This window comes from Sphaerodactylus townsendi, linkage group LG06, assembly GCF_021028975.2.
Source record: "Sphaerodactylus townsendi isolate TG3544 linkage group LG06, MPM_Stown_v2.3, whole genome shotgun sequence".
In the NCBI taxonomy this organism is placed as follows: domain Eukaryota; kingdom Metazoa; phylum Chordata; class Lepidosauria; order Squamata; family Sphaerodactylidae; genus Sphaerodactylus; species Sphaerodactylus townsendi.
In genome coordinates, this window is record NC_059430.1 from 126,907,300 (window position 1) to 126,932,442 (window position 25,143).

Sequence of the window (25,143 nt, forward strand, 5' to 3'; positions counted from 1 at the left end):
GAATAAGAATCTCTTTTTTTGCCACCTCGTAAGAGTGGCGGTTTCCCAAGATTTATTTGCTTCACTTACACCCCACTCTGCTTTTTACTGGATACCCAAAGTGGCTTTCTCTTTGTTCCGTTGTATTGTCACAACAGCCTTGTGAAGTAGGCTAGACTGAGACTGCGTGACTGTCCCAAGGTCACCTGGCAAGCTTCCCTGGCACAAGCGGAGATTCGAACTCAGGTCTCCCAGATCTTAGTCCGATGTTCTGACTGCAACGCCGCACTGCTAGGAAATCATTCCAGAATGTCTCTGAGCAACCTGGCTGCAGAATTTTCCTCCAGGGGCCCATTCCTTCCTTTGCCACAGACTGATCCGTGGACTTGACCGGGCCACTTTGCCTCAGACGTTCCTTTAGTTGCCAAAGTCTTCATCCAGAATGCCTGCCTGCATCCCCCCCTGCCCCGCTTTGGCCTCGGGCCTCTGCGTGTGTGCATGTAACTTTAAGAAAAATCTCTCTCTCTTACTTTCCTCTGTTCTTCTCCTCCCATTAACCCCTCTCTGGCTGGATGGAATTTTCACCCCCTTCCTTGGTCCTCCTGTTTTCTCCCACCCCACCCCTGCGCTAGTCCTGGCTCACAGCACACAGTTTTTTGAACAGTGTGTGTGGGAGTGGGTGAGTCAGGGGCAGAAGAGAGAAAAAAAGGAAGGGACTTTCTCCCCACGCTGTCTTCCTTGCACTTCTCTCGCTCAGTGGAGAAATCAGCACTTTTGGAAACTGAGAGCACTTCAGAGAAGCTGAGCGGGGAGGAGGAAGTTCTTCTGATGCGGAGATTTATATTTGCCCAAGCTTGTCTTGGGAAGCGGAGCACAGTGTGACGACGAGGAGGAGGAGGAGGAGAGATCAGGTGTAGCTTTTGAAAAGCGGAGTGGGAAGGAAGCGAGGGTGCCCGGTGGGTGCCAAGAATCCCACTTGGAAAATCAAGGCAGAGAACAGTTTGTCACTCTCTTGGGTCCCTTGGGATTGCCTCTCCCCCCCCCACCCTTTTTCTCCCCCCCCCCTCTTTCTGTTGTTCTATCAGCAAAAAAGTGTCACGCTGGGAAGTTATTCTGGATTTCCACCAGGCTGGTTGGCTGCTTGAATTTCTCCTTTGGAGCCTTCGCCGGAGGACTCTCGTGGGTGCTGACTTCACCCGCCGGTTTCGTCATTTGTTTTCCAGGATCCCTTTTTCTTTTTGGATTTAGAGTCAGGCAGCAAATTTGGGAATCCGATCACTGGAGAAAGAAAACGTCTCTGCCGCAGGCTGTCTCCAATGAACCACTAAGACGGCCCCAGGAGCTGAGATTCGGTGGGAGAATGGATCGGCTCAGCGACTCTTTCCTCTTCTGCCTGCTGGTTTGGTGGATGGGCGTCCCTACTCACCAAGAAGGTAAGCGCCGAGAGGGGACATGTGGGCTAGTGGTTAGAGCACTGTTCTGCCTCCTTAGCATCCATAGAGCCCTTGCTGGTGTTTAAAACATCCTGTGCGTGCAGTTCTTACAACAACCCTGCCGGGCAGGCCAATGAGATTATCACCAAGAATGGCTTGCCAAAGGAGCTCGCAGCAGGTTCAAAAAAGGAAACTGCTCGGTTTGTGGCTGGGTCTCTTTGAAGAAGAAGAAGAGTTTGGATTTCTATCCCCCACTTTCTCTCCCGCAGGAGCCTCAAAGGGGCTGACAATCTCCTTGCCCTTCCCCCCTCACAACAAACACCCTGGGAGGTAGTGGCTGAGAGAGCTCCGAGAAGCTGTGACTAGCCCAAGGTCACTCAGATGGCATGTGTGGGAGTGTACAGGCTAATCTGAATTCCCCAGATAAGCCTCCACAGCTCAGGCGTCAGAGCGGGGAATCAAACCCGGTTCCTCCAGATTAGATACACGAGCTCTTAACCTCCTATGCCACTGCTGCTCTTAGCCAAAATGCTACACCTGCTCTCAACGAAGGAGGTCTTGGGTTCGAATTTCCAATTACCTGTGATGCTCACCGGCCGCTCTCTCATTGTGAACCTAATTTGCGAGGGCTGCCATGATAATATGGGATCAAATTCTCCTTTTTGGCCACAGTTCTTACGGAGTATTGTCTCAGCATCAACCTACTTCACAGGGCTGTTGTAAAGTTAAAAAAAGCTCTGCACTCCCGGGTGGAAAAGAGGAATATTCCTTTATTACACTTCAACATACCTTTGGCCATCTTTTCTTTCAAGAAGCGGCCGGTGTGCCTGGGCTCTATTGTTCTCCCAACAGCCTTGCGAGGTAGGCTGGGTTGGGAGATGAGGACTAGCGTTGGACTATGCTGTGTAACTGAGCAGAGTCTCTGAATGTGGGGCGCCCTGTATCCACCATGCTGCTTCTTAAGGTGGAGGGTACAAACTTGATGGGGCTTTGACAAAAAAAGATGGGCAGCTTTAGCAGTGGTGGGAGCTGATGAATAAGTTGTCCGAGTCGGTCCACCTCGGAGGGGCCTCGACTTCAGGAATTTCCTCTCTCCAGGTGACCCCAGCTGGGCCGCATCAGTCACCGCTGGCAAAGCTCGGCCTCCCACTGAGATTAGAGGAGGAAACTGGACTCCTTTTGACTTGGGATGTAAGGATAATCGCAGGAGCTGGGACAGAACGATTGGCCTCTGCCCCTAAAGAGTTCGCAGTCTCAAAATGTTGACTCTCAAGGAATTAGGGCTCACATTGGCTGGACTATCATATGTGAATGCTGTTATTTGTACTTCCAGCTGGGCATCAGAATGTCACGAGAGTGGCCGTGTTCTTTGGTGACCGCAAATTAAACCGGAAAGTAGCTTCAAAGGGAAATTACAATGAGATATTGCTGCCTTAAGTTCATTCACAAGTTCAGAACAATGGAAATCCCCAGGGCTGAATGGGGAAATAGGATTCTTATCTCACTAACATCCCAATCTGTGGTGGGGTGGGGAATCTGCCTATGGAGGTGGCACAAGAAGAAGAGTTGGATTTATATCCCCCCTTTCTCTCCTATAGGAACTCCTATCGGAAACTCAAAGGGGCTTACAAACTCCTTTCCCTCCCCCCCCCCACAACAAACACCCTGTGAGGTAGGCGGGGCTGAGAGAGCTCCGAAGAACTGTGACTCGCCCAAGGTCACCCAGCTGACGCATGTGGGAGTGCACAAACTAATCTGGTTCACCAGATAAGCCTCCACGGCTCAAGCGGCAGAGCGGGGAATCAAACCCGGTTCTCCAGATTAGAGCGCACCTGCTTTTAACCACTACCTCATGCTGACTCTATTGCACCAGTGCAACTTTTACAAGCATTCTTTACAACGCAGCTCTCAGCGTCTAGCTGGAAAGTAAGGACTCGAGAGATCTCTGTTCCTACATGTGTCTGACGAAGAAAACTTTGACTGTGGAAAGTTCGTTTACCTTGTAAATGTTGTGGATCTCTAAGGTGCCATTAGTCTTTAGCTGTTCTTCTGCATACTTGGTTTGCCAGGTCCGGGGGGAGGGGGGGGGGAGAGGGAGAGGGAGGGAGGTTTGCGAGATCCAGGCAGGGAAACTTGTTGAATTTTGTAGAAGGAGCCTGGAGTGGATAGGGACCTCAGTAGGGTTCAAGCAGTGGTGGGATCCAAAATTTTTAGTAACAGGTTCCCATGCTGGTGGGATTCAAACAGTGGTGTAGCGCCAATGGGGCTGGGCGGGGCACGACGGGGGCGTGGCCGGGCATTACGGGGGCGGGGCATTAATAACTTCTCTGTTATTGTAAAAAACTCTTACTGTAAGAAAAAAGTTCCTAATTTCCAGCTGGCATCTTTCTGTCTGTAATTTAAACTCATGATAGCAAGTCCTACCGTCTACTGCCAACAGAAACAACGACTTCTCCTCCAATTGACTGCCTGTCAAATACTTAATACTTTCAAATACTTAATTTTGTTTCTAGAAATCAAAAGAAGGAGACTTTCCTTCAACAAGGAACTTGACCATGTTTCTAAAACATGTTTTTAAAACGGCCCCACAGGGAGAATTATCTCCCGTTTTCTACCTTCGCTAACCAGCCACATGGGAAACGACAGGACTTTCTGATTTTGGGACCTAATGGGATTTCTAATGGAAAAGCAGACCCAATTAGTAACCCCCTCTCGGCACACACAAATAATTAGTAACCCACTCTCGGGAACTGGTGAGGACCTGCTGGATCCCACCTCTGGATTCAAGGTCATATAGCTTACCCTCAAAAGCATCAATTTTCTCCAGGGGAACTGAGCTCCTTAGTCCGGACATAAGTTGTAATTCCTGCAGATCTCCAGGCCTCACCTGGAGGGTGGCATCCCTACTGAAGACCAAAATGGCTACCTTCTGAAACAGAAATCAAAGGACTGCTTTAGAACCAGCCAAGTTCAGTCTAGGATGAGTTGATCAGAGAGGACGAATCATGGGTAGTAAAGTCTTCAGGGGAGAGCAGAGTTCTCAGGAGGGATATCTGAACGAAAAACATGAGAGAGGTATCCTCTCTTAGATGTTTTGGGATGGGAATCCCAGACATAAGGCTGTGCTTTTAAGAGCGTCGCAGGGCCTCCAGTGCCCAGGAAGGACTTATTTAAGATCCATCAAGATCACTAAATATAACATCTTAAACTATAACTGTATGTAACCTCACAACTATTTCTTTTTCGGTCTCTCCTAACACTCCAAATATTTTTATTTTACTTGAGTTTTGGTTTTCAGTAGATTCTGATATAATAAGTATAAAGTAAAGAAATTTAGTCTTTATATATACAAGACAAGAAATTATAAAATTATTTTGATGGCTGAAACTGAGGCTTTCTAAATTTTTCCTTTTTGTATCTATTGTATCTATTGATTCTCTGTAACTTTGCCTGAAAATTTTCTAATAAAGACTATTTTTTTAAAAAGATCACGAAATAGTCCATTAAAAAAACACATTTGTAGCATAGGCCCCTTCCGCACATGCAAAATAATGCGTTTTCAAACCACTTTCACAACTATTTGCAAGTGGATTTTGCTATTCCGCACAGCTTCAAAGAGCACTGAAAGCAGTTTGAAAGTGCATTATTCTGCAAGTGCGGAATGAGCCATAGTGTCAGCATTCATAGACATCCTTGCTGTCATTTTTACAACAGCCCTGGTAGGTAGACCAGTGGAATTATCCCCACACTGGAGCCTGGGCGAGACAATGGGGGCGAGACAATGTGTCTTGACTAAGGCCATCCACTGAGTTTGTGGCGAAGGTCTGAACCAGGGAGCGTGCTGTTTCTTGGAACAATCATACAATGTCACCTGTCCCAAGTGCCAAGGGGTAGATTTTCATTCCTGATCGGGCCAGGCAGGGGTTCGAATCCACTCTGGTGCCGGAAAAACGGCGATAGACACGTGAGATGAATCCAAAAGGGAGAAATAGGGAGGGTCTGGTGCACAGGGTGTTTGTGTACATTTTCCGTCGCTGACTGCAAAGTGTCCAGAAGCAAAGGCTGTGAGGAGATATTTATCTTCCTCTGCACAGATCTTTGTACTTTGCCATTCATCTGGAATGGCTACTTCCTTTTAGCCTCCGTTAACAACCTCTGCTCCACCCAGAAAAATGCCTTGAGAAAGTGGACGGGGAATGAGGTTGCTAACGCGGGGTTAGGAAATACCTGCAGATTTAGGAGCTGGGATCTGGAGATAGTGGGGGGGGGGGGGTTTGAAGAAGAGAAGAAGAGTTTTGGATTTATATCCCCCCTTTCTCTCCTGCAGGAGACTCAAGGGGCTTACAATCTCCTTGCCCTTCCCCCCTCACAACAAACACCCTGTGAGGTAGGTGGGGCTGAGAGAGCTCCGAGAAGCTGTGACTAGCCCAAGGTCACCCAGCTGGCGTGTGTGGGAGTGCACAGGTTAATCTGAATTCCCCAGATCAGCCTCCACAGCTCAGGCGGCAGAGCTGGGAATCAAACCCGGTTCCTCCAGATTAGATACACGAGCTCTTAACCTCCTATGCCACTGCTGCTCCTAGTGGCAGAAGGGTCCTAAGTAGAGTTGCCCAGTCTTCTCTGGCCACCAGCGTTGGGTAAGAGGTAGGATTGCTAGACCCAGGTTGTTGTTGTTGTTGTTTGTTGTTGGTAGAAAACGGAATGATTCTCCCTGTTGGGCTGTTTTAAAAACATGTTTTAGAAATATGGTAAAGTTCCTTGTTTAAGGAAAGTCTCCTTTTGATTTCTAGAAACAAAATGAAGTATTTGAAAGTATTAAGTATTGGACAGGCAGTCAATTAGAGGAGAAGTAGTTGTTTCTGTTGGCAGTAGATGATAGGACTTGCGATAATGAGTTTAAATTATGGACAGAAAGATACCAGCTGGAAATTAGGAACTTTTTTTTTACAGTAACAGAGAAATTATTAATGCCCCGCCCCCGGAATGCCCGGCCACCCCCCCCCGTCGTGCCCCGCCCAGCCCCATTGACGCTACGCCACTGTTTGAATCCCACCACCATGGGAACCTGTTACTAAAATTTTTGGATCCCACCACTGCCGGGGGGGGGAGCGGTAGGTCCCTCAGATGTTGTGGGGACCACCAGAAGGGGGACTACCAAAGTGTTGGGAAATTTCTGGAGCATGAGGAAGACTGGGACCTCAGTGGGGCATAACTCCATAGTGTTCACCCTTCAAAGCACCCATTTTCTCCAGAGAAACTGATCTCTGTAATCTGGAGATATAATTCCAAGGGATTCCAGACTCCCGCCTGGAGTCTGTCGTCCCTAGTCTTCAGCAGGGTGTAATCCATAGAGACGGCCCTTCAAAACAGCCCTTTCCTAGGTGAACCGACCTCTTCGGTTGTAATTCCAGGAGGTTGGCAAGCCCAGGGCATCTCCAGCGCTCTTTCACCGCTAATAGTCTGAGAAAGGGGCGAAGTAGTCTGCGTGACGTGTTCTTGAGTAGGGGCACCCTGCTGCCGACCCTTAAACAGTGGCTCAGCCTTCAGAAACATTTGCTGCGAACTAGGTAGGTGGAGCCGAGAGTGTTTCACGAGGGAGGAACGCTTCGGAAAGCAGATTCGAAGGAAGCGCAAAACTGCTGTGGAAGCAGGATGTGATGGGTTTTTTTGTGGGTGAAGAACCAGTTAGATCACAAGGGAGCACCGGTCGGCCGGCCTGCCCTCCTCCTCCTACCCGGGGAGCACGCCTAGATTTCCCACTGCCTTTGCACAATTCTGGGTGGAAAGAGATTATTTGGGCGGGAGTACAGGTGGAGACGGGAAGCAAGACTGCCCCAGTTTTAAAGAGGCTAATACAAGTTAGGGCCCTAAAAACAGGTTTGGGGGAGTGAAGAAAGGGTGTTAAAGAGGGTTGGATTCCTTGAGCTTTTAAGAAGAAAAGTTTGAAGAAGAGTTTGGAGTTATATCCCCCCTTTCTCTCCTGTAGGAGACTCAAAGGGGCTGACAATCTCCTTGCCCTTCCCCGCTCACAACAAACACCCTGTGAGGCGGGTGGGGCTGAGAGAGCTCCGAAGAGCTGTGATTAGCCCAAGGTCGCCCAGCTGGTGTGCGCTGGAGTGCACAGTCTAATCTAGTTCACAAGATAAGCCTCCACAGCTCCAGTGGCAGAGCAGGGAATCAAACCCCGGTTTTCCAGATTAGAGTGCACCTGCTTTTAACCACTACACCACTGCTGCTCTTAGAATCACATAGCAGGCAAATGCTCACACAGAGTACTTTTAGGTGAGATCTGACGATCTCCTGGAATGAATGACAAGTGAATTTAAGATTATCAAGATCAGGAGTCCTAAAGCAGATGGCTACCTTGAACAGTGGACTCTTTGGCCCTCGTACTCTGCTGAGTCCCCCCCCCCTCCCCAAAACCTGCCCTCCCCATTCTTAAAATTTCCAGGAATTTCCCAACCTGAAGTTCACAACCTTATGGAATTCATTGCCCCAAGACGGAATGACGGGACTGCTCATTTAGAAAGACTTTTGGGGAGGGGCAGGGACTGGGAGACAGCTCTCTTGACAGTTGTGATTTCTCAGTGGAATCTCCATGTTTAGGGGTTAGTATATTTTTGTCTGCCCGTGTTCTGCCCCCCCAAGTGAATCTATTTTTGGTGCCCTGTACTTGGCTAGGACAGAGTGGGGGAGACACAAGCCAGGTTCAACAGTTCAACAATAGGTTTTTACTGGAGAGAATCAAGACTCTAACTCTAACAGCAGTAGCGTAGTGGCTAAGAGCAGGTGCACTCTGATCTGGAGGAACCAGGTTTGATTCCCTGCTCTGCCGCTTGAGCTGTGGAGGCTTATCTGGGGAATTCATATTAGCCTGTACACTCCCACACACGCCAGCTGGGTGACCTTGGGCTAGTCACAGCTCTACGGAGCTCTCTCAGCCCCACCTACCTCCCAGGGTGTTTGTTGTGAGGGGGGAAGGGCAAGGAGATTGTAAGCCCCTTTGAGTCTCCTACAGGAGAGAAAGGGGGGATATAAATCCAAACTCCTCCTCCTCCTCCTCCTCCTCTTCTTCTCCCTTGGGTCTGTCTAAGTCAGAGTACTTGCTGGTCTTGGGCAGGTTTGAAGCTGTAGACTGTGTCTTCTCTTGGTTGCTTTCAAGAAAGTCCACTGTCTTTCTTCCTTTTAGTTCTTTCAGTCCTTGTCTGATTCTAATAGCTGTTAACCTTAACTTGTGCTCTATGGACCACCATATACTAATATGGACGTCACGAATATTCCAGTCTCCAACTACCCTTAGCACCTCACTCTGACTGGCAAGAGCTAAACCAGGGGATTGCTGGGTAAAGAGGGAAACTGCCTATTGGGAAATGTCTCAAAGAGACAGGGGCTAACTAAAATCCCCCCCCCCCTTAAGAAGACTTAACAATGAACTAAAACTATGCTAACTATGGGGGAACTAAAGCTTAATGGGGAAATAACAAAAGCCTCTGTGGGGGCATGACAGGCCTGTTCTGGGTAGTTGCCGCCTTCGTGCCTGCAAAACCCTGGAAGCAGCTAACAGATGGCTTTCTAGGGCAGAACACTGGGCTCAATGGGGTTTCAGCTGTGCCAGCTTGGAGACGCCATCACAACGCCATTTCAATGCCAGGTATGACTTCACCGCAAGTTGGGGTTGTGAAATCCACAGGAGGAGAAAAGACGGTCATAGGTGGCCCACAAGTCCTGCCCATTCATTGCAGAGACTCGTGTGTCATGTTGTGTCCTGCAAAGAGTAGTTTTGAAAACAACAACACTCTGCGGTCCTCTCTGCACAATCCAAATATCCCAGGTTGAACAAGGGAAATATCCCAGTTTGGTCAAGAAGTTCACACGGTTCCCGGTCCTAAAGTGGGTTTGTCCCACAATATTTCCCTCATCCCGGGATTTTCAAAAGTCGCCAGTTTGGCGATTCTTTTCAAAAAAACCCGCATTGAACTCGCTACCGTGCAAACACCACGGGGGCAGAACCAGTTTATTTTTCCCGCCCAGCCGCCTGATCTCCCCACCTGACGTCATGTCAGTTTTCAACTCTGCTGAGCCGCCAACCGTTGCAGCCCGTCCTTCCTGAAACGTTCCCCCAAGCACGTTTTCTGCTCATGGTTTCGACCAGGTGCCATTTTGCCAGGGTTAGTCAGGAGTGGAGTCCCAAAATGTCCCCGTTTTCTTTTCTGTACATGAACTGGTTACTCGGAGTGCATAGCTAGGGAGATGTCCTCTTTGGGCCGAATGCTAGTGGGCATATCACGGGGGGCAGGGGAAAGTCTCTCGTTTTCCACAAAAATATGAGAACAAGAGTGGGAATGTGATGTGATGCTGTGCCCCATTGTTTTTTGCTGCCCCTTGCCATGTTGAGGCCTGTGCCGGGTCCTATCTAGAACTGGAAAAAGGGGCAGGGCTTCATTTTCCTCCGCTGCTGCCCCAAAACAACAGCCAATTAGAACGTGGGACACTGGGGATGTTTGCACGTGCGCAGATACGCTTGTGGTGTCCTTACAAAAGACCTGAGCTCGTGCAAAACAAGCTAGAGTATTTCCTCATGCTCTTCACTCGATTCCTTCACAGAAACTGGCAGCCACGCAAAGGGAGGAACCGGGATGAAATAGACCCGGATTGTAAGATACCAAATTGTAACCCGGTATAATTGTGCCGTGCAGAAACGGCCTGCATGTGCTTCAAGAATTTCATAGTAGTTATACCAACTTTCTAAGGTTGCATCCTAAGCCCGGGGAGAGAGATGTGGCGGTGTATTTTCAACCCCTTCCCTCCACATTTACCCACCCAGGGGCCGTGTCTCTTTCGTGGGCCAAACCTCTGTGCTTCTTTGAGCGTCTTGAGCAGCAGTGGCGTAGGAGGTTAAGAGCTCGTGTATCTAATCTGGAGGAACCGGGTTTGATTCCCCGCTCTGCTGTCTGAACTGTGGAGGCTTATCTGGGGAATTCAGATTAGCTTGTGCACTCCCACACACGCCAGCTGGGTGACCTTGGGCTAGTCACAGCTTCTCGGAGCTCTCTCAGCCCCACCCACCTCACAGGGTGTTTGTTGTGAGCGGGGAAGGGGAAGGAGATTGTCAGCCCCTTTGAGTCTCCTACAGGAGAGAAAGGGGGGATATAAATCCAAACTCCTCCTCCTCCTCCTCCTCCTCCTCTTCTTCTTCTTCTTCTTCTTCTTCTTCTTCTTCTTCTTCTTCTTCTTCTTCTTCTTCAAATCCAACCTCCTCCTCCTCCTCCTCCTCCTCCTCCTGCTCCTCCTCCTCCTCCTCTTCTTCTTCTTCTTCTTCTTCTTCTTCTTCTTCTTCTTCTTCTTCTTCTTCTTCTTCTTCTTCTTCTTCTTCTTCTTCTTCTTCTTCTTCTTCTTCTTCTTCTTCTTCTTCTTCTTGTTTCTGTGTGGCTTGAACCTGCTGGAAATGTATGGGTCAGCTTTGAAAAGCCACCTGTTAGGACATTTGACCCCTTCCTCCCAAAAACCAACTGCAGAGTGAAGAATTGGGGCCATGGTAGTGAGAAATGTCCCCACCCCCACCCCGTATTACTTTAGGAAAAAAGAGGGGGCTGTATGAGTATCTCTCCCCCACCTTAAAACAAAGCTGCCCTGAAGACAGGAGGCATTATCAATCAGGGGAACGGGCTGAGGAGGGGCTGAGGAGGCGAAAGGCTAACACCCAGCTCCATTATCCCCATCTAGACCCGCCCTGTTAGGCACAGGTCAAAAGCCCTGCCCTCAAGGCAATAGCCGGTTATGAATCACCATCCCAAAGCTTCTTCAGTGTTCAGAAATTTATTATTTTCTTTCAATTCTGCGCAGAAGAGGGAACTCTCCTTTGTCGAGCAGGACAGAGAGGAGGTTCCAAGTGCTGCCGTCTGCGTAACATCATTTATAGCTGTAAAAACATACCTCCTTGTCTTTTGCTCATTGGTTTGAGTCAAGAAGACGTACATACCTGGTCATTTCATCCCACCTCTTACTACACTTTGCCCACTCCCATTTTTAGTGAAACTTAAGTCAAAAACCCCTTACGTAAAAGGTTTCTATCACTAGTACTGGTTTCTGTACCAACTAAGATTTTACTTCATCTTTATCTGTATTGGTGAGCTTCTGCTAACTTCTCATCTCTACTGAGGGGCCCTGTTTTCCCAAATCAAAGCTCAGTGTCAGGCTGCTCTATGAGTTTCGTTTCTTCCAACGAAAGTAAGTTTCTGAAGTGCTTGGTGCCCTGTGAATTACACCCATATAACTTGTATGATTAAATACAATGGCTTAAAACATTATAAGCTTAGCATATTCATATCACCCCCCCTCCCCCGATTTGTTTAAAGGGGTCTGCAACCTGCGGCTCTCCAGATGTTCACGGACTACAAATCCCATCAGACCCTGCCAATTGGCCATGCTGGCAGGGGCTGATGGGATTGGTAGTCCGTGAACATCTGGAGGGCCACAGGTTGCAGACCCCTTTAAAGTGATCAACAGCATCAATACAAGCTCACGTGTCATGTTTGAGCTTTTTCAATTTTATCTTCACAACAGCCCTGTGGGGCGGATAAAGATGAAAGAGTATGACTGGCCCACGGTCAGCCAGCAAGCATCCACGGCAGAGTGGGGGTTCGAAACTACATCTCCCAGACTGTACACTGTTAACCGCTGCACCGTGCTGGCTCTCAGCGGCCCTCTTGCGCCTTCTGCATACAGGCTTCAATGATGCAATGCGGCTTTGGGGAGAATGTGAAAGGTCATGGATTGGTGGGAGGGGATGGGGACACCCCCCGCAACTAACAGTCCTGTAGCAGAACAAGCAGAGACCTTGGCTGAGCCCCCAGAGATCCCCGTGACTGAGAGGGGAGAAAAATGTGTCTCCACCCTAAGGCGTTTGCCAACTTTATCCCCTCAGGCCTGGGAGAGGTTTCTCATAGCTAAGTTTACTGTCGGGCAGCTTAGCTATGTCATCGAGGGGAAGGACACCTCCAAAGATCACCCAGGCCACCCCGTGAGGTTTCCGACAGCCTGTCCCCACCCCCCACCCCATCCCAGTCTGCGGTGCAAGCAAACAGCGGATGCAGAACTCAGCAAATCCATCTGGCTCATTCATTTAGTTTCTTTATTTGACAATCCATCCTTCTTTCAAGGGGCACAGGGCACTGTGGCGTAGTGGCTAAGAGCAGTGGCTAGGAGCAGGTGCACTCTGATCTGAAGGAACCGGGTTTGATTCCCAGCTCTGCCACTTGGGCTGTGGAGGCTTATCTGAGGAATTCAGATTAGCCTGTACACTCCCACACACACCAGCTGGGTGACCTTGGACTAGTCACAGTTCTTCGGAGTTCTCTCAGCCCCACCCACCTCACAGGGTGTTTGTTGTGAGGGGGGAAGGGCAAGGAGATTGTAAGCCCCTTGGAGTCTTCTACAGGAGAGAAAGGGGGGATATAAATCCAAACTCCTCCTCCTCCTCCTCCTCCTCCTCCTCCTCTTCTTCTTCTTCTTCTTCTTCTTCTTCTTCTTCTTCTTCTTCTTCTTCTTCTTCTTCTTCTTCTTCTTCTTCTTCTTCTTCTTCCTATTTTATCCTCCCAACAACCGTGCAAGGTAGATTAGGCTGAGCGAGAGGGAGAATTTGGGGCCACAGATCCCCCAGCAAGCTTAATTGGCATATCTCCTAGGAACTAGTCCAGCTCTCTAACCACTGTACCGCACTTCCATGTGCAAAGTGCAAGTGTCATGTGTCCGGAATGGTACAAACTTGAAACACCCTTTTGTGTGTTTTCTTTGATATTTTTATGCTTATTATCACTTCTGCTCTCAAGAAACAGAGGGAAGGGTGCCACACTGCGGGAATTGTCATTTTAAGTATGTATGTTTTAGTTGTGTAATTTTAATTGTGTATACACTGACGTTCGCAGCTTTGAGCCCCCAGGACAGAAGAGAGCAGTTTGTAAATCTAATATTAATAATATTAACAATAAAAACACAATCCCTCCTCCCAACCCCTATTCTGACATACAATTTCATGAGTAATCAATGTCTCTAGTCTACCACGTTGTGTAAATGCGCTTGCTGCGTGGAATCCTGTGCTTTGACAAAGTGTACCACCTGAGGTACACTTTGATCTGAATATGGTATCCCCCTTAGATATTTTTGTTTAGCTTAGTATTTTTATGCTGTTTGGTGTGTTTACAAAGTATAATGATATATAGATGGATAGTGCTGGAATACGGGAGAGAGATCTGCATTCTTGTTTTGTTGTAGATATTTTGGAGATTTGTAATATACCTGGTCATTGACTGTAAATAAAGTCTTCTTCTTCTTCTTCTTCTTCTTCTTCTTCTTTTAATAGATTTTTATTGTATAGAATAATTATGCATTTGTTACATTCAATCTCTCCATTTCGTCTATACATTTTTTCATTTCCTCCCCTCCCCCCCTTTCTATTAATTGTTTTATGCAAGCAGTAGGAGATTCATTCTTCTTATTCTCTTGTTCCATATTTCTTTGTTAAATCCAGCTTCTTCATCCATGTTTCATACACTGTCCATATCTTCTTCTTCTTCTTCTTCTTCTTCCTCTTCTTCTTCTTCTTCTTCTTCTCCTCCTCCTCCTCCTCCTCCTCCTCCTCCTCCTCCTCCTCCTCCTCCTCCTCCTCTTCTTCTTCTTCTTCTTCTTCTTCTTCTTCTTCTTCTTCTTCTTCTTCTTCTTCTTCTTCTTCTTCGAGTGTCGATTTGACAAGATTTGGCACTTTGACATCGGCCGAAAAAACGACAACCCAGATTTTCAGCCTAACAACCCAGATTTCAACCCCGGGGAAAACAACGGAGGCGAGGGAGGAAAGAGGGATAAATTTTGTGCGTTGGCAGGGAGGGATGCGTTGGCACAGAGGAGTGATTTTTTTCCCCATCCCGCCTGGAGAAAAGAGCGTGAGGCCCAAGCCGGAGGCCTGGTTTTCTTCCAAGTACGCATCTTTGTTTCTCATGCCCTGGAATGTCTCTTTCATTCCTCGGGGGTTAACAGTGGCTGCGGGGCAGGATATTCCAGAGTTGATTTATTAACCACTCTTTTCCTCCTCCTATTCCCTTCCGAGGCATGCCAGCCTGCAGGTAGGACCCAGAATTACAGCTCTTTCTCCAGACTGCAGAAAGCAGTTACCTTGGAGAAAAATAGCTGCTTCGGAGGGCGGATTTCGTGGCATTTTGCCCCACGGAGGTCCCTCGTTCTCCTCAGGGTCTATCCTCCAATCCAGTGGTGGGATCCAAAAATTTTAGTAACAGGTTCCCATGGTGGTGGGATTCAAACTGTGGCGTAGCGCCAATGGGGCTGGGCGGGGCACGACGGGGGCGTGGCCGGGCATTTGGGGGCAGGGCATTCCTGGGCGGGGCTGTGGCAAGGACAGCTTGTCTCCAGGTTGGCTAGAATGGCAGCTTTGAAGGGTGGGGTGTTGTATCCCACTAAGGTCCTTGCTCTCCCCAGACTTCATCCTGAGATCTCCCAGAGTTTCCCCCCCAGGATCTAGCAGCCCTACCCCCACCATTGGCCGGGCGGGAACATGGTAACCCTAAATGCACCACACGTATTTCAAACTGCCATATGAGTGAACTGGTCTCTGCAATCTGACGATCAGATGTAATTTCTGGGGAACTCCAGACAGTGCCTAGAAGGAGTCAGCCCTGTATCAGTTTGCGCAATGAGTTTGGGAGACTAGTTCCCCTGGCAACCACTGGGCCTGGCTTTCTGTTGTGTGCTTTCTCCAGGCACGTGAGATCGGCCTCAGCGCATTCCTTCACACCATCCGTGCCCAGTCTGTAAGGCTACAGCCTCGTAAAATGACACACCGCAGATCATTCTTTTTAAGAACATAAGAACAAGCCAGCTGGATCAGACCAGAGTCCATCTAGTCCAGCTCTCTGCTACTCGCAGTGGCCCACCAGGTGCCTTTGGGAGCTCACATGCGGATGTGAAAGCAATGGCCTTCTGCGGCTGTTGCTCCCGAGCACCTGGACTGTTAAGGCATTTGCAATCTCAGATCAAAGAGGGTCTGCAATTCTGACACAGGGTGGTGGGTGCAACCCAGAGGCGGAGCGAGGGGAAACTGCACCCGGGACACACACCTTGCGTCCCTGCCACAGCACCGCCCGCCCCAGCCCTCCCTAGAATACCCCGGAACTTCCCAGCCACACCCCCGCTCCGTTGGCACTACGCCACTGGTGCAACCACAAAATGGCTGCCACAAGAGGTGGAGCCAACCACAAAATGGCTGCCACAAGAGGTGGAGCCAGCCACAAAATGGCTGCCACAAGAGGTGGAGCCAACCACAAAATGGCTGCCATAGGAGGAGCCAATTGCAAAACGTCAAGCGGTGAGGGTATGCGTAACTCTTGTAGTAACCTCTCAACATTTCAGGCAGAAGCTCTGCTGAGCAGGATTAAAGGGTGATGGAGAGATTCGGGATTGGGTATTTTATTTTTTGTTTCAACAGGAAGCGTTTTTTTTAACTATTATTGTTAGGCGCCATGAGCCAGGCCGAATGTTTAATGTAAATGTTTAAATAAATGGACATGCCTTTCAATCTGCACAGCCAACCAGAAATCCTACTAGGATTCCATCTGACCCACTCACTTTTGGAAAACACTTGGCGGGTGCCAGGAAAGGCTGTAGGTAGGTGTCATAGCACCCACAAGCAACATTTTGCAGTCTTTTGTCCCAGATTCTTTCCCTCTGTACCTCTGTAATCCTATAGTTTTAGTGAGGAAGGACCCTGTGGTAGATTCATGGCCTAAATTTAGGAATTTTGAGGGTAAGTGAAGAAGGGGGGGTTGGGACTCTTTAGTTTGGGACTCTTTAGTTTGGAGAGGAGACGTCTGAGGGGGGATATGATTGAAGTCTATAAAATTATGCATGGGGTAGAAAATGTTGACAGAGAAATTTTCCTCTCTTTCTCACAATACTAGAACCAGGGGGCATTCATTGAAAATGCTGGGGGGAAGAATGAGGACTAATAAAAGGAAACACTGCTTCACAAAACGTGTGATTGGTGTTTGGAATATGCTGCCGGAGGTGGAGGTGATGGCCACTAACCTGGATAGCTTTAAAAGGGGCTTTGACAGATTTATGAAGTCAATTATGGCTTCCAATCTTGGTCCTCCTTGACCTGAGATTGCAAATGCCTTAGGAGACCAGGTGCTCAGGAGCAGCAGCAGCAGAAGAAGGCCACTGCTTTCACCTCCTGCCTGTGAGCTCCCAAAGGCATCTAGTGGGCCACTGTGAGCAGCAGAGTGCTGGACTAGATGGACTCTGGTCTGATCCAGCAGGCTAGTTCTTATGTTCTTATGTTGGTGAGTTTCCGTTCCTGTTCCATGGTTTCCCTGTCCTTGGGCGGCTTGTGTGGTTCACGTTTCCCTTTCTCCTGCAGTTATCTACTTCCTGGAAGGCCCTTTCAACCTGACGTCTTCCTTGGGCAAGGATGTGAAGCTGTCGTGTTCCATCCGCACCACTGGCGAGCCGCTGGAGGTCAGCTGGATCCGCGATGGCGCCGTGCTGGAGCTCGCTGAGAGTAACCAGGTTCAGTTCCCCCTGGATGAGGAGGTGTGGATGACCACCAGTGTGCTGAGGTGAGCCCCCCCCCCCCGAGCCCAAACCCCCCAGTTGGATTGGCCTGCCTGGGTTTGGACCTCAGGGCCACGTTCTTAGCCTTGGGTTGTAAATCAAGCAAGAGTTTGTAGGTTGCCTTTATCCGGGGGGAGGGGGGGGGGGCGGACAAAACAGCTTACAAAATGGGGGCGGGTTTACAATTAAAAAAAATTAACAAAGAATCTGGATTTAGGACTATGGAGATAAAACCACTGGCTGAGTGGCCATGTTTGCCCAGAGGGGCGGAGCAAGGAAAATCATATCTGGTGGCTGCCATTGGTTGGAAATCTCTGACCTCAGAGAAGGGCAGGGCAGACATTGAAGCATGATTGGATAAGGTTCTGCAGATTAGAGTCCACCTGCTTTTAACCACTATTCCATCCTGGCTCTCAAGCACCGGAAGATCACCAGCCACTTCATTAAGGGTACAGATAATACAGATCGCAACAGATATCTTTATTGGTGTAAAGATACAGATAATGTAATTGACATGAAAACATTCTGACTTCTCTGACTTACTCTTGATCCGCCTCATGATAGAAGGACAGGGAGAATACAGCAAACTGGACTTAGGTCAGTGGTGGGATCCAAACATTTTAGTAGCAGGTTCTCATAGTGGTGGGATTTAAACGGTGGCGTAGCGCCAATGGGGCTGGGCGGGGCACAATGTGGGCATGGCCGGGCATTGTGGGGGCGGGGCATTCCTGGGCGGGGCTGTGGCAAGGACGCAGCCACTGTGCCGGTCCTTGGGCGGGAAACGAATGCACGCAGGCGCAGGCTGCCACGCACGCCGGTGCACCTCCTGCTAGACTGCTTCAAGTTCTGTGCGCTACTGCTGAGAGGAGGGGCATAACTAAGGCAAAAATCACATGGCAAAATCACCCATTAGTAACCCCCTCTCGGCACACACAAATAATTAGTAACCTACTCTCAGGAACCTGTGAGAACCTGCTGGATCCCACCTCTGACTTAGGTATTGCATCTTTGACTCAGCTGTGAACTCTGCCATCCATCCATCACCCGAATGGTTAACCACCTTCCTACCAGAAAGGGTGAACAGGCAGTGGGATCATGTGTATTGAGTGGGGAGTCCGTGGTGACGCACCCTTGCTCATGAGGGCGCGTGAGTCAGGAGGAAATACTCTGCAATGATTCAGCCTCAAAGCAGGAGAATTCGGTGGGCAGGCGGCAACTGAGTCTCTCTGATTTTGAACTTTTTACACACGATTGACAATCTTGGCACAGCACCGACAGAGATGCAGGATGGGGCAGCGGGTGTTTAGAACCGTTGCCGAGGAATGGATGTTTGAGAAATTAGTAATATTACAGGATTGCGCACGTGACGGAAGCTCTTAATTTAAAAAATATGTTCAAAATGTCTCTGCTGCCTTCCTTCCTATGTGAGAGCTGAAAGCTTACGGATCATTTGTGGGATAATAAAAATGGCATGCTGGCTGTCCAGTCCAACGTGAGGTTACACCCTTCAAGATCTGCTGAAGTTGATGGGATCAGGAGAGCATAACTTTGTACACGATTGCTCTGTGGAATCCATTAAAGCCACGTTTGGCACAGAGTCCTATGGCAGGAAAGGAAGAAAGGAGGGACTCAAACTCAGGTTGCCAAATCCTCTTGGGAAAATACCCAGGGATTTGAAGATGGCGTCTAGGGGGAGCAGAGTTTGGAAAGCTTAGAGAGGTATGATGCCGTAAAGTCCACCTTCCAAAGTAGCCATTTTCTCCAGGGTAACTGATCTCTGTCGTCTGGAGATCCGTTGTGATTCTGGGAGATCCACAGGGTTCCACATTGATTTTGGTCATCCGAAATGAATCACAGGAATTACATTTTCCAAAAGCTTGAGCAAGCTTTCTTGAGCTTGTTTAAGTTTAACCTGTTAACCCACGTTAACACAAGCAGGAGAGAGTTTTCCTGAGGCCCCAAAGTCAACTAGGTATGAGCACCAATAAAAAAAAAATTGGTAAATTTTGTGTTCAGGTTTTTTAATCCAGAAAATTTCGGTAAATTTTACTGAAATTTTCAATTTAAAAAAGTTTTTTTTTAACCTGGACCTTTTCAGCAAATGTCCATTGGCTTTACTTGGCTAGTGCTGAAAATATTTGAGTTAAAAAAACCCGAACCGCAAAATTTTCAGTTCTCTCCCCACATTGTTTTTTAAAACTTTGGGCACTTGGGAAATGGTGGGAGGCGGGGCGGGTGGCCCGGGTGGGGGGGAGAGAACAGCCCCTGCCAGTGCGATGCGGCGCTGAGATTGCTCTCTCCCGCTCTGCTGGCTGCCAAGCGGCTCCCAAGAAAAAGTTATTTGGCTTTTTCGCCCCCAGGTTTTTCAAATATACCTGGGGGGGGGGGGGGTTCCCTGTGATGTGGTTTACCCAATCACCAAGCCTAAAGGGAACCAAGAAGGAGGCACGTGGATCTCACATGGGAAGGAATCGCCTACTGGAGACAACCACAGATAAAACACTTTTCAAAGAATGACAGCCCCTTGCCCCGAGGGGTTTACAATCTGTATTCAACAATATTCTTCTGAATTGTGTGACCCATAATATATTATGTGCATGTTTTTCTGCTTTCTTTCTTGGGAGAGAAACAAAGCCCTACTACCACAGAATTAAACCCTATTCTGACCCCTTTGAGAACCAGTGTGACAGAGTCATTAAGGGTGTTGGGCTTGTATCTGAAAGACCCAATTGGCCATGCTGGCGGGGGCTGATGGGAATTGTAGTTCATGAACATCTGGAGAGCCGCAGGTTGCAGACCCCTTCAAATTCAGGTGTTGGTTTTTTTAAAAGAATATTAAGAACTTGCTGGATAGTCTTTGGCAAATTGTTTTACCTTCAGTTTCAAATCTACCCACCCACCTACACTGTCGAGATGATCACATTGGATCTTCTCAGCCTACCCTTCAGGGCTGTTGTCAGAAAGATCACGTTATTTATTTTTATTTTATTTTATTTTATTTTTATTTTATTTTATTTTTATTTATTATTGGACATTTAGGCCGCCCATTCCCGAAAGGGCTCAGGGAATTTATTACATTTACATACATAAAGCACATTGATATTTTTAAAAAAATCCCCAGGTAAACGTTAAGGAGTACGCATTTCTGTAAATAATAAGAACATAAGAACATAAGAACGAGCCTGCTGGATCAGACCAGAGTCCATCTAATCCAGCTCTGTGCTACTCGCAGTGGCCCACCAAGTGCCTTTGGGAGCTCACATGCAGGATGTGAAAGCAATGGCCTTCTGCGGCTGTTGCTCCTGAGCACCTGGGCTGTTAAGGCATTTGCAATCTCAGATCAAAGAGGATCAAGATTGAACTTGTGCATAGAAATGAGTGTTGTGTGGATATCAGAGGAGACCCTTTGGATTTTGTAACTGAAATTCAGAAGATATTTTTTTGCTGACAGCGTCCTTGAAGCGAAAGGATCTTCCTTACAGATTGTTCTCATGCTGTTCTCGACTTTGTTGCATTATCTGTGTAGGCTGAATGATTTTTTTAAAAAAAGAGAAGGCTTTGAACAAAAACTTTGAAGGTTGTGCTTTCATTTCCCCTTCGCTAAACAGCACCAGGCGGCTGGGACCAACAATAGCAGTTTTTAAAAACTTCATAAAATAATCAGGGAGGCAGGTGATTAGATACATTTGTTTTGTCTTCTGGGGCTCTTGGGTCCGGGTGGAGAAAACCGCTCCTTTGTTTACTTACTGGTCAGGATTCCTCAAGATTTATTTACCGGTCAGGATTCCTCTGCCCGGTAGAGGCGGTTGGCCACTCTGTGCAGACACAAAACAAAACACCCAGACCCGGAAAAGGATCCCTGACTAGCAAGTCAGCATAATGTAGAAGTGAAAGTTAAAGCAAAATCTTTTCTGTAAACATAAAAATGCAACCGCCACAGTGGATCACCAAAACCTGAATCCATAAACGCAAAATTCTCTCCGTATTATATCTGCAACAAGGATAGGAAGAATCGGCGTTAATTGAATCGTTGTTTGTCACTGGTTTTCAAACAGAACATCCACGTGGAGAGGCAGTATATCTGAGTTCCAGATTCTGGGAATGTAGAGTTGCCAATTGATAACTGGGAAGGACCTGGAGAGGGAAGGGTTTCGGGAGGGAGCTCAGCAGCTGTGTCGTGCAGTAGAGTCCCCTTTTACAAAACAGCCATTTTTCGCCAGAGCAGGGGTCTGCAACCTGCGGCCCTCCAGATGTTCATGAACTACATTTCCCATCAGCCCCTGCCAGCATGGCCAATTGTAGTCCATGAACATCTGGAGAGCCGCAGGCTGCAGACCCCTGCTCCAAATCTCCAAGAGTTTTTCACCCTAGATGCGACAACCTTACCCCCTCATCTCCTGACAGTGGCCAGGGGCTGATGGGAAATGTAGTTCATGAACATCTGGAGAGCCGCAGGTCGCAGACCCCTGCGCCAGAAGAACTGATCTCTGTAGTCTGGAGATCAGTTGCAATTCTGTAAGATCTCCAGCCTCACCTGGAGGCTGGCAATTCTAGGAGAAGAGCTGTGTGCAAACTTTTTTGGGTGGGGACATCTGTCCAGATGCAGATGGGGACTGAATTCTGAACTAGACAGCCTCTGCTTTTATGAGGCGACTCAGGCATGGAACCGACCGGTGCGCCTGCAGCAGGATTCTGTATGCCTCTTGAAAGAGGGATTTCTTGTTCCCACTTCCTCTGCAGACCAGACATAAAAACATCTTAAATTTTCTCTTCTCTCCTCTCACCAGCATCCCTTCTGTGCAGCTTTCAGACATGGGAAATTACCAGTGTGCGGTGTCGGTGAACGGCTCTGATGTCCTCTCTGCCAAAGCCTATTTGGGACTGGAAGGTAAATATTTTGGGCTGCCAAACTGGGGGTGCTCTGAAGTTTTCCCCTGCGGGCCCGAGCCCCTTGCGGCCTAATCCCAGACTCGGCAGTGGAGGAAATGAACTCTGAACGTGCTCAGAGGCGCTCTTGTCTCTGCTGCAAATAGTCCATGCCTGAGCTGAGGCACTTCAGAGCCGAGTCCACTAGACCACCCCTGCTTTAAACGTAGTCTTATTACATCGCAGGGGACTTGTGCCGACCCAGTGGGGTTTGCGAGGCAAGAGACGTTGTTCGGAGGTGGTTTGTCATTGCCTCCCTTTGCATCACAACCAGAGGTGGGATCCAGCAGGTTCTCACCAGTTCCCGAGAGTGGGTTACTAATTATTTGTGTGTGCCGAGAGGGGGTTACTAATTGGGTCTGCTTTTCCGTTAGAAATTCCATTAGGTCCAAAAATCATAGAGCCCTGTTGTTTCCTATGTGGCTGGTTAGCGAAGGGAGAAAACGGGATCATTCTCCCTGCTGGGCTGTTTTAAAAACATGTTTCAGAAATATGGTGAAGTTCCTTGTTTAAGGAAAGTATCCTTCTTTTGATTTCTAGAAACAAAATTAAGTATTTGAAAGTATGATGTATTTGACAGGCAGTCAATTAGAGGAGAAGTAGTTGTTTCTGTTGGCAGTAGACGATAGGACTTGCTATAATGAGTTTAAATTATGGACAGAAAGATACCAGCTGGAAATTAGGAACTTTTTTTTACAGTAAGAGTTTTACAGTAACAGAGAGGTATTAATGCCCAGCCCCAGAATGCCCAGCCACGTCATGCCCAGCCCAGCCCCATTGGCGCTGCATGTATGTTTGAATCCCACCCCCATGGGAACCTGTTACTAAAATTTTTGGATCCCACCACTGATCAGAACCCTGGTATTCCTTCGGGGGTCTCCCATCCAGGACCAACCGTGCTTAGATTCTGAGCTCCGACAAGACGGGGCTAGCCTGGGCCATCTACGTCACAGGTGTCAAACTCGTGGCCCTCCAGATGTAATGGACTACAGTTCCCATCATCCCCTGCCAGCATGATGCTGGCAGGGGATAATAGCTTGTAGTCCATAACCCGCAGACCTGTAATCTATAGGTCGGAGGGGAACCTGCGGCTCTCAGATGTTTACCGCATTCCCATCAGCCTCTGTCAGCATGGCCAATTGGCCATGCTGGTAGGGGCTGATGGGAATTGTAGTTCCTGAACATCTGGAGAGCCGCAGGTTCCCTACCCCTGATCTAGGTCAAAGCAAGAGAAGAACAGAGGTGGTTGCCATTGCCTGCCTCTGCACAGCAACCCTGGACTGCCTCGGTGGTCTCCCATCCCACCAAGCCAATGTTGCTTAGCTTATAAGATCTGATGAGTTCTGGTTTCATCGACCTTGAATGGTGGTCGACAGGGCCATCAAGTCACAGCCGACTTACGGCAACCTTGTAGAGTTGTGGGAAGAGCAAACAGAGGTGGCGGGCCATTGCTTGCCTCTGCATCCTGTCACATCTGGATCTGAGGACAAGAATGCCATTGGGTAATAACAACAATGTCTGATCGCCTCGATCCTCTTTGCTGGCAGGTCTCCCCTTTTTTGCCGACGAGCCCCAAGACCTGGAGGTGACGGCCGGGACTCCTTTCAACCTCACCTGTGGAGCTCAGGGTCCTCCGGATCCAGTGCAAGTGATATGGTTGCAGGACAGCATTCCTCTCAACTTACTGGGTGACCCTCTGTCCCGGACCCCTTCGGCACTGGCTGTCAGAGGTGAGTGATGCCGGACGACGTTTGACTCTTCTGGGACAGAAATTGGACTTCCTAGGGAGGCAATGTTGTGTAGCAGTTAGAGCAGGATCCTTTCTCCACAATTCACTGAAAACACTTCTGATCCCCCCATTTGTCTGTACACCCCCCCCCCTCAAAATGCTTCCTAGCTACAATTTTGTGATTAAAAAAAAATTCTTTGTGAATTTGATGCTGGTGGCGAACTGGCCATGCTGGCAGGGGCTGGTGGCGAACATGGCAAATTGGCCATGCTGGCAGGGGCTGATGGGAATTGTAGTCCATAACATCTGGAGTGCCAAAGGTTCGCCACCATTGTGTAGCTGCAGTTCACCACAGCTTGTAAGCAATGCTTTGTAGATGTGACCCCCCCCCAAAAAAAATTAAAAACAAAACAGAACTGACGAGTTATGCGTGACCTCACCCTCTGAGATTTTGTGGTTGGCTCTGCCTTTTGTAGCAGCCATTTTGCAGTGGCGCCCACCATTCCAAAGGTGCCCCGTAGCCAGAGGTGGGATTCAGCCGGTTCGAGACGGTTCGGTAGAACCGGTTGTTAAAATTTTCTCAGTTTGCAGAACCTGTTGTTAATGATTAACTCCATAAGGGACAAGGGGGCAATCTCTGTCTCTGGGTGCAACAAAACTCATCAAGTGGGGGATGCAAAATCACCCCCAGGGGCCCCCTGCCCTCCATGGCACCCCCCTGCCCTCCATGGCACCCCCCAATCCCACCCCCACCCCTCACACACTTACTTTAGTTTCAGAACGAGATAGGAATTTGCAGACGATCCCTAACTTAAGTCTCTTTTCTGCAGCCTGCTGCCTGGCTGTCTCTCTTCAGCCTCCTTCCCTCCCCCGCCCACAGCTAAGCTGAGCAAAGCAGAGGGGAGAAGCAGCTGGCTGCCAGGGGAGAGGAGTCCAGGTACGCAGGGTTAGAGGAGAGGCAGGCAGAGAGGCAGGCTGGAAACTGCTGAAGGGTAAGCAGAGTAGCGCCAGAGGACCTACCCCAGAGGAGGAGGTAGAGGAGGATGGGCATGGTGGCCTCTGAGTCCAAGCAGCACCTAGAAGGAAGCACCCCACCCACCCACATCGCGGCTTGGGCTCTGCTTGCTGCTCATGCACAGCCAGGCAGGGCAGGCTTGGATCCCATAGGGCACACGCAGCGAGCTGGTGTGTGTGTGGGGGGGGGGAGGTTAGGGTTAGGTTTTTTAAAAATATAGCCTTAAGTAAGCCTTTTCCTCTCCTCAGCCTTTTCCCCCACTTATCCTTAGTTCCAAAGATGCTGCAGTCACAGAAGTCCTTTTCTGGCTTTTTATGCATTGCAACCTCCAGTTTACTTTCAGTTTGTGAATTTGTCCTCTCCAGATTTTCAAAGGTAGGGCAAAACCTGGAGCAGATCACAGATCTGGCACATCAGGTCTTCCATTTGGGAGCAACAATGCA

At 48.7% G+C, this 25,143-nt stretch overlaps 1 protein-coding gene across 1 annotated transcript in view; it reads left to right on the plus strand.

Annotated features, from left to right (window-relative positions):
- Positions 1 to 586: 586 nt before the first annotated feature.
- AXL (AXL receptor tyrosine kinase) overlaps positions 587 to 25,143 on the plus strand; it is an 80,901-nt gene continuing 56,344 nt past the window's right edge. The window contains 4 exon segments of the mRNA XM_048499110.1: positions 587 to 1,412; positions 16,837 to 17,035; positions 21,818 to 21,918; positions 23,504 to 23,686. Coding sequence (XP_048355067.1) covers positions 1,340 to 1,412; positions 16,837 to 17,035; positions 21,818 to 21,918; positions 23,504 to 23,686 — 556 coding nt within the window. The 5' untranslated portion in view covers positions 587 to 1,339.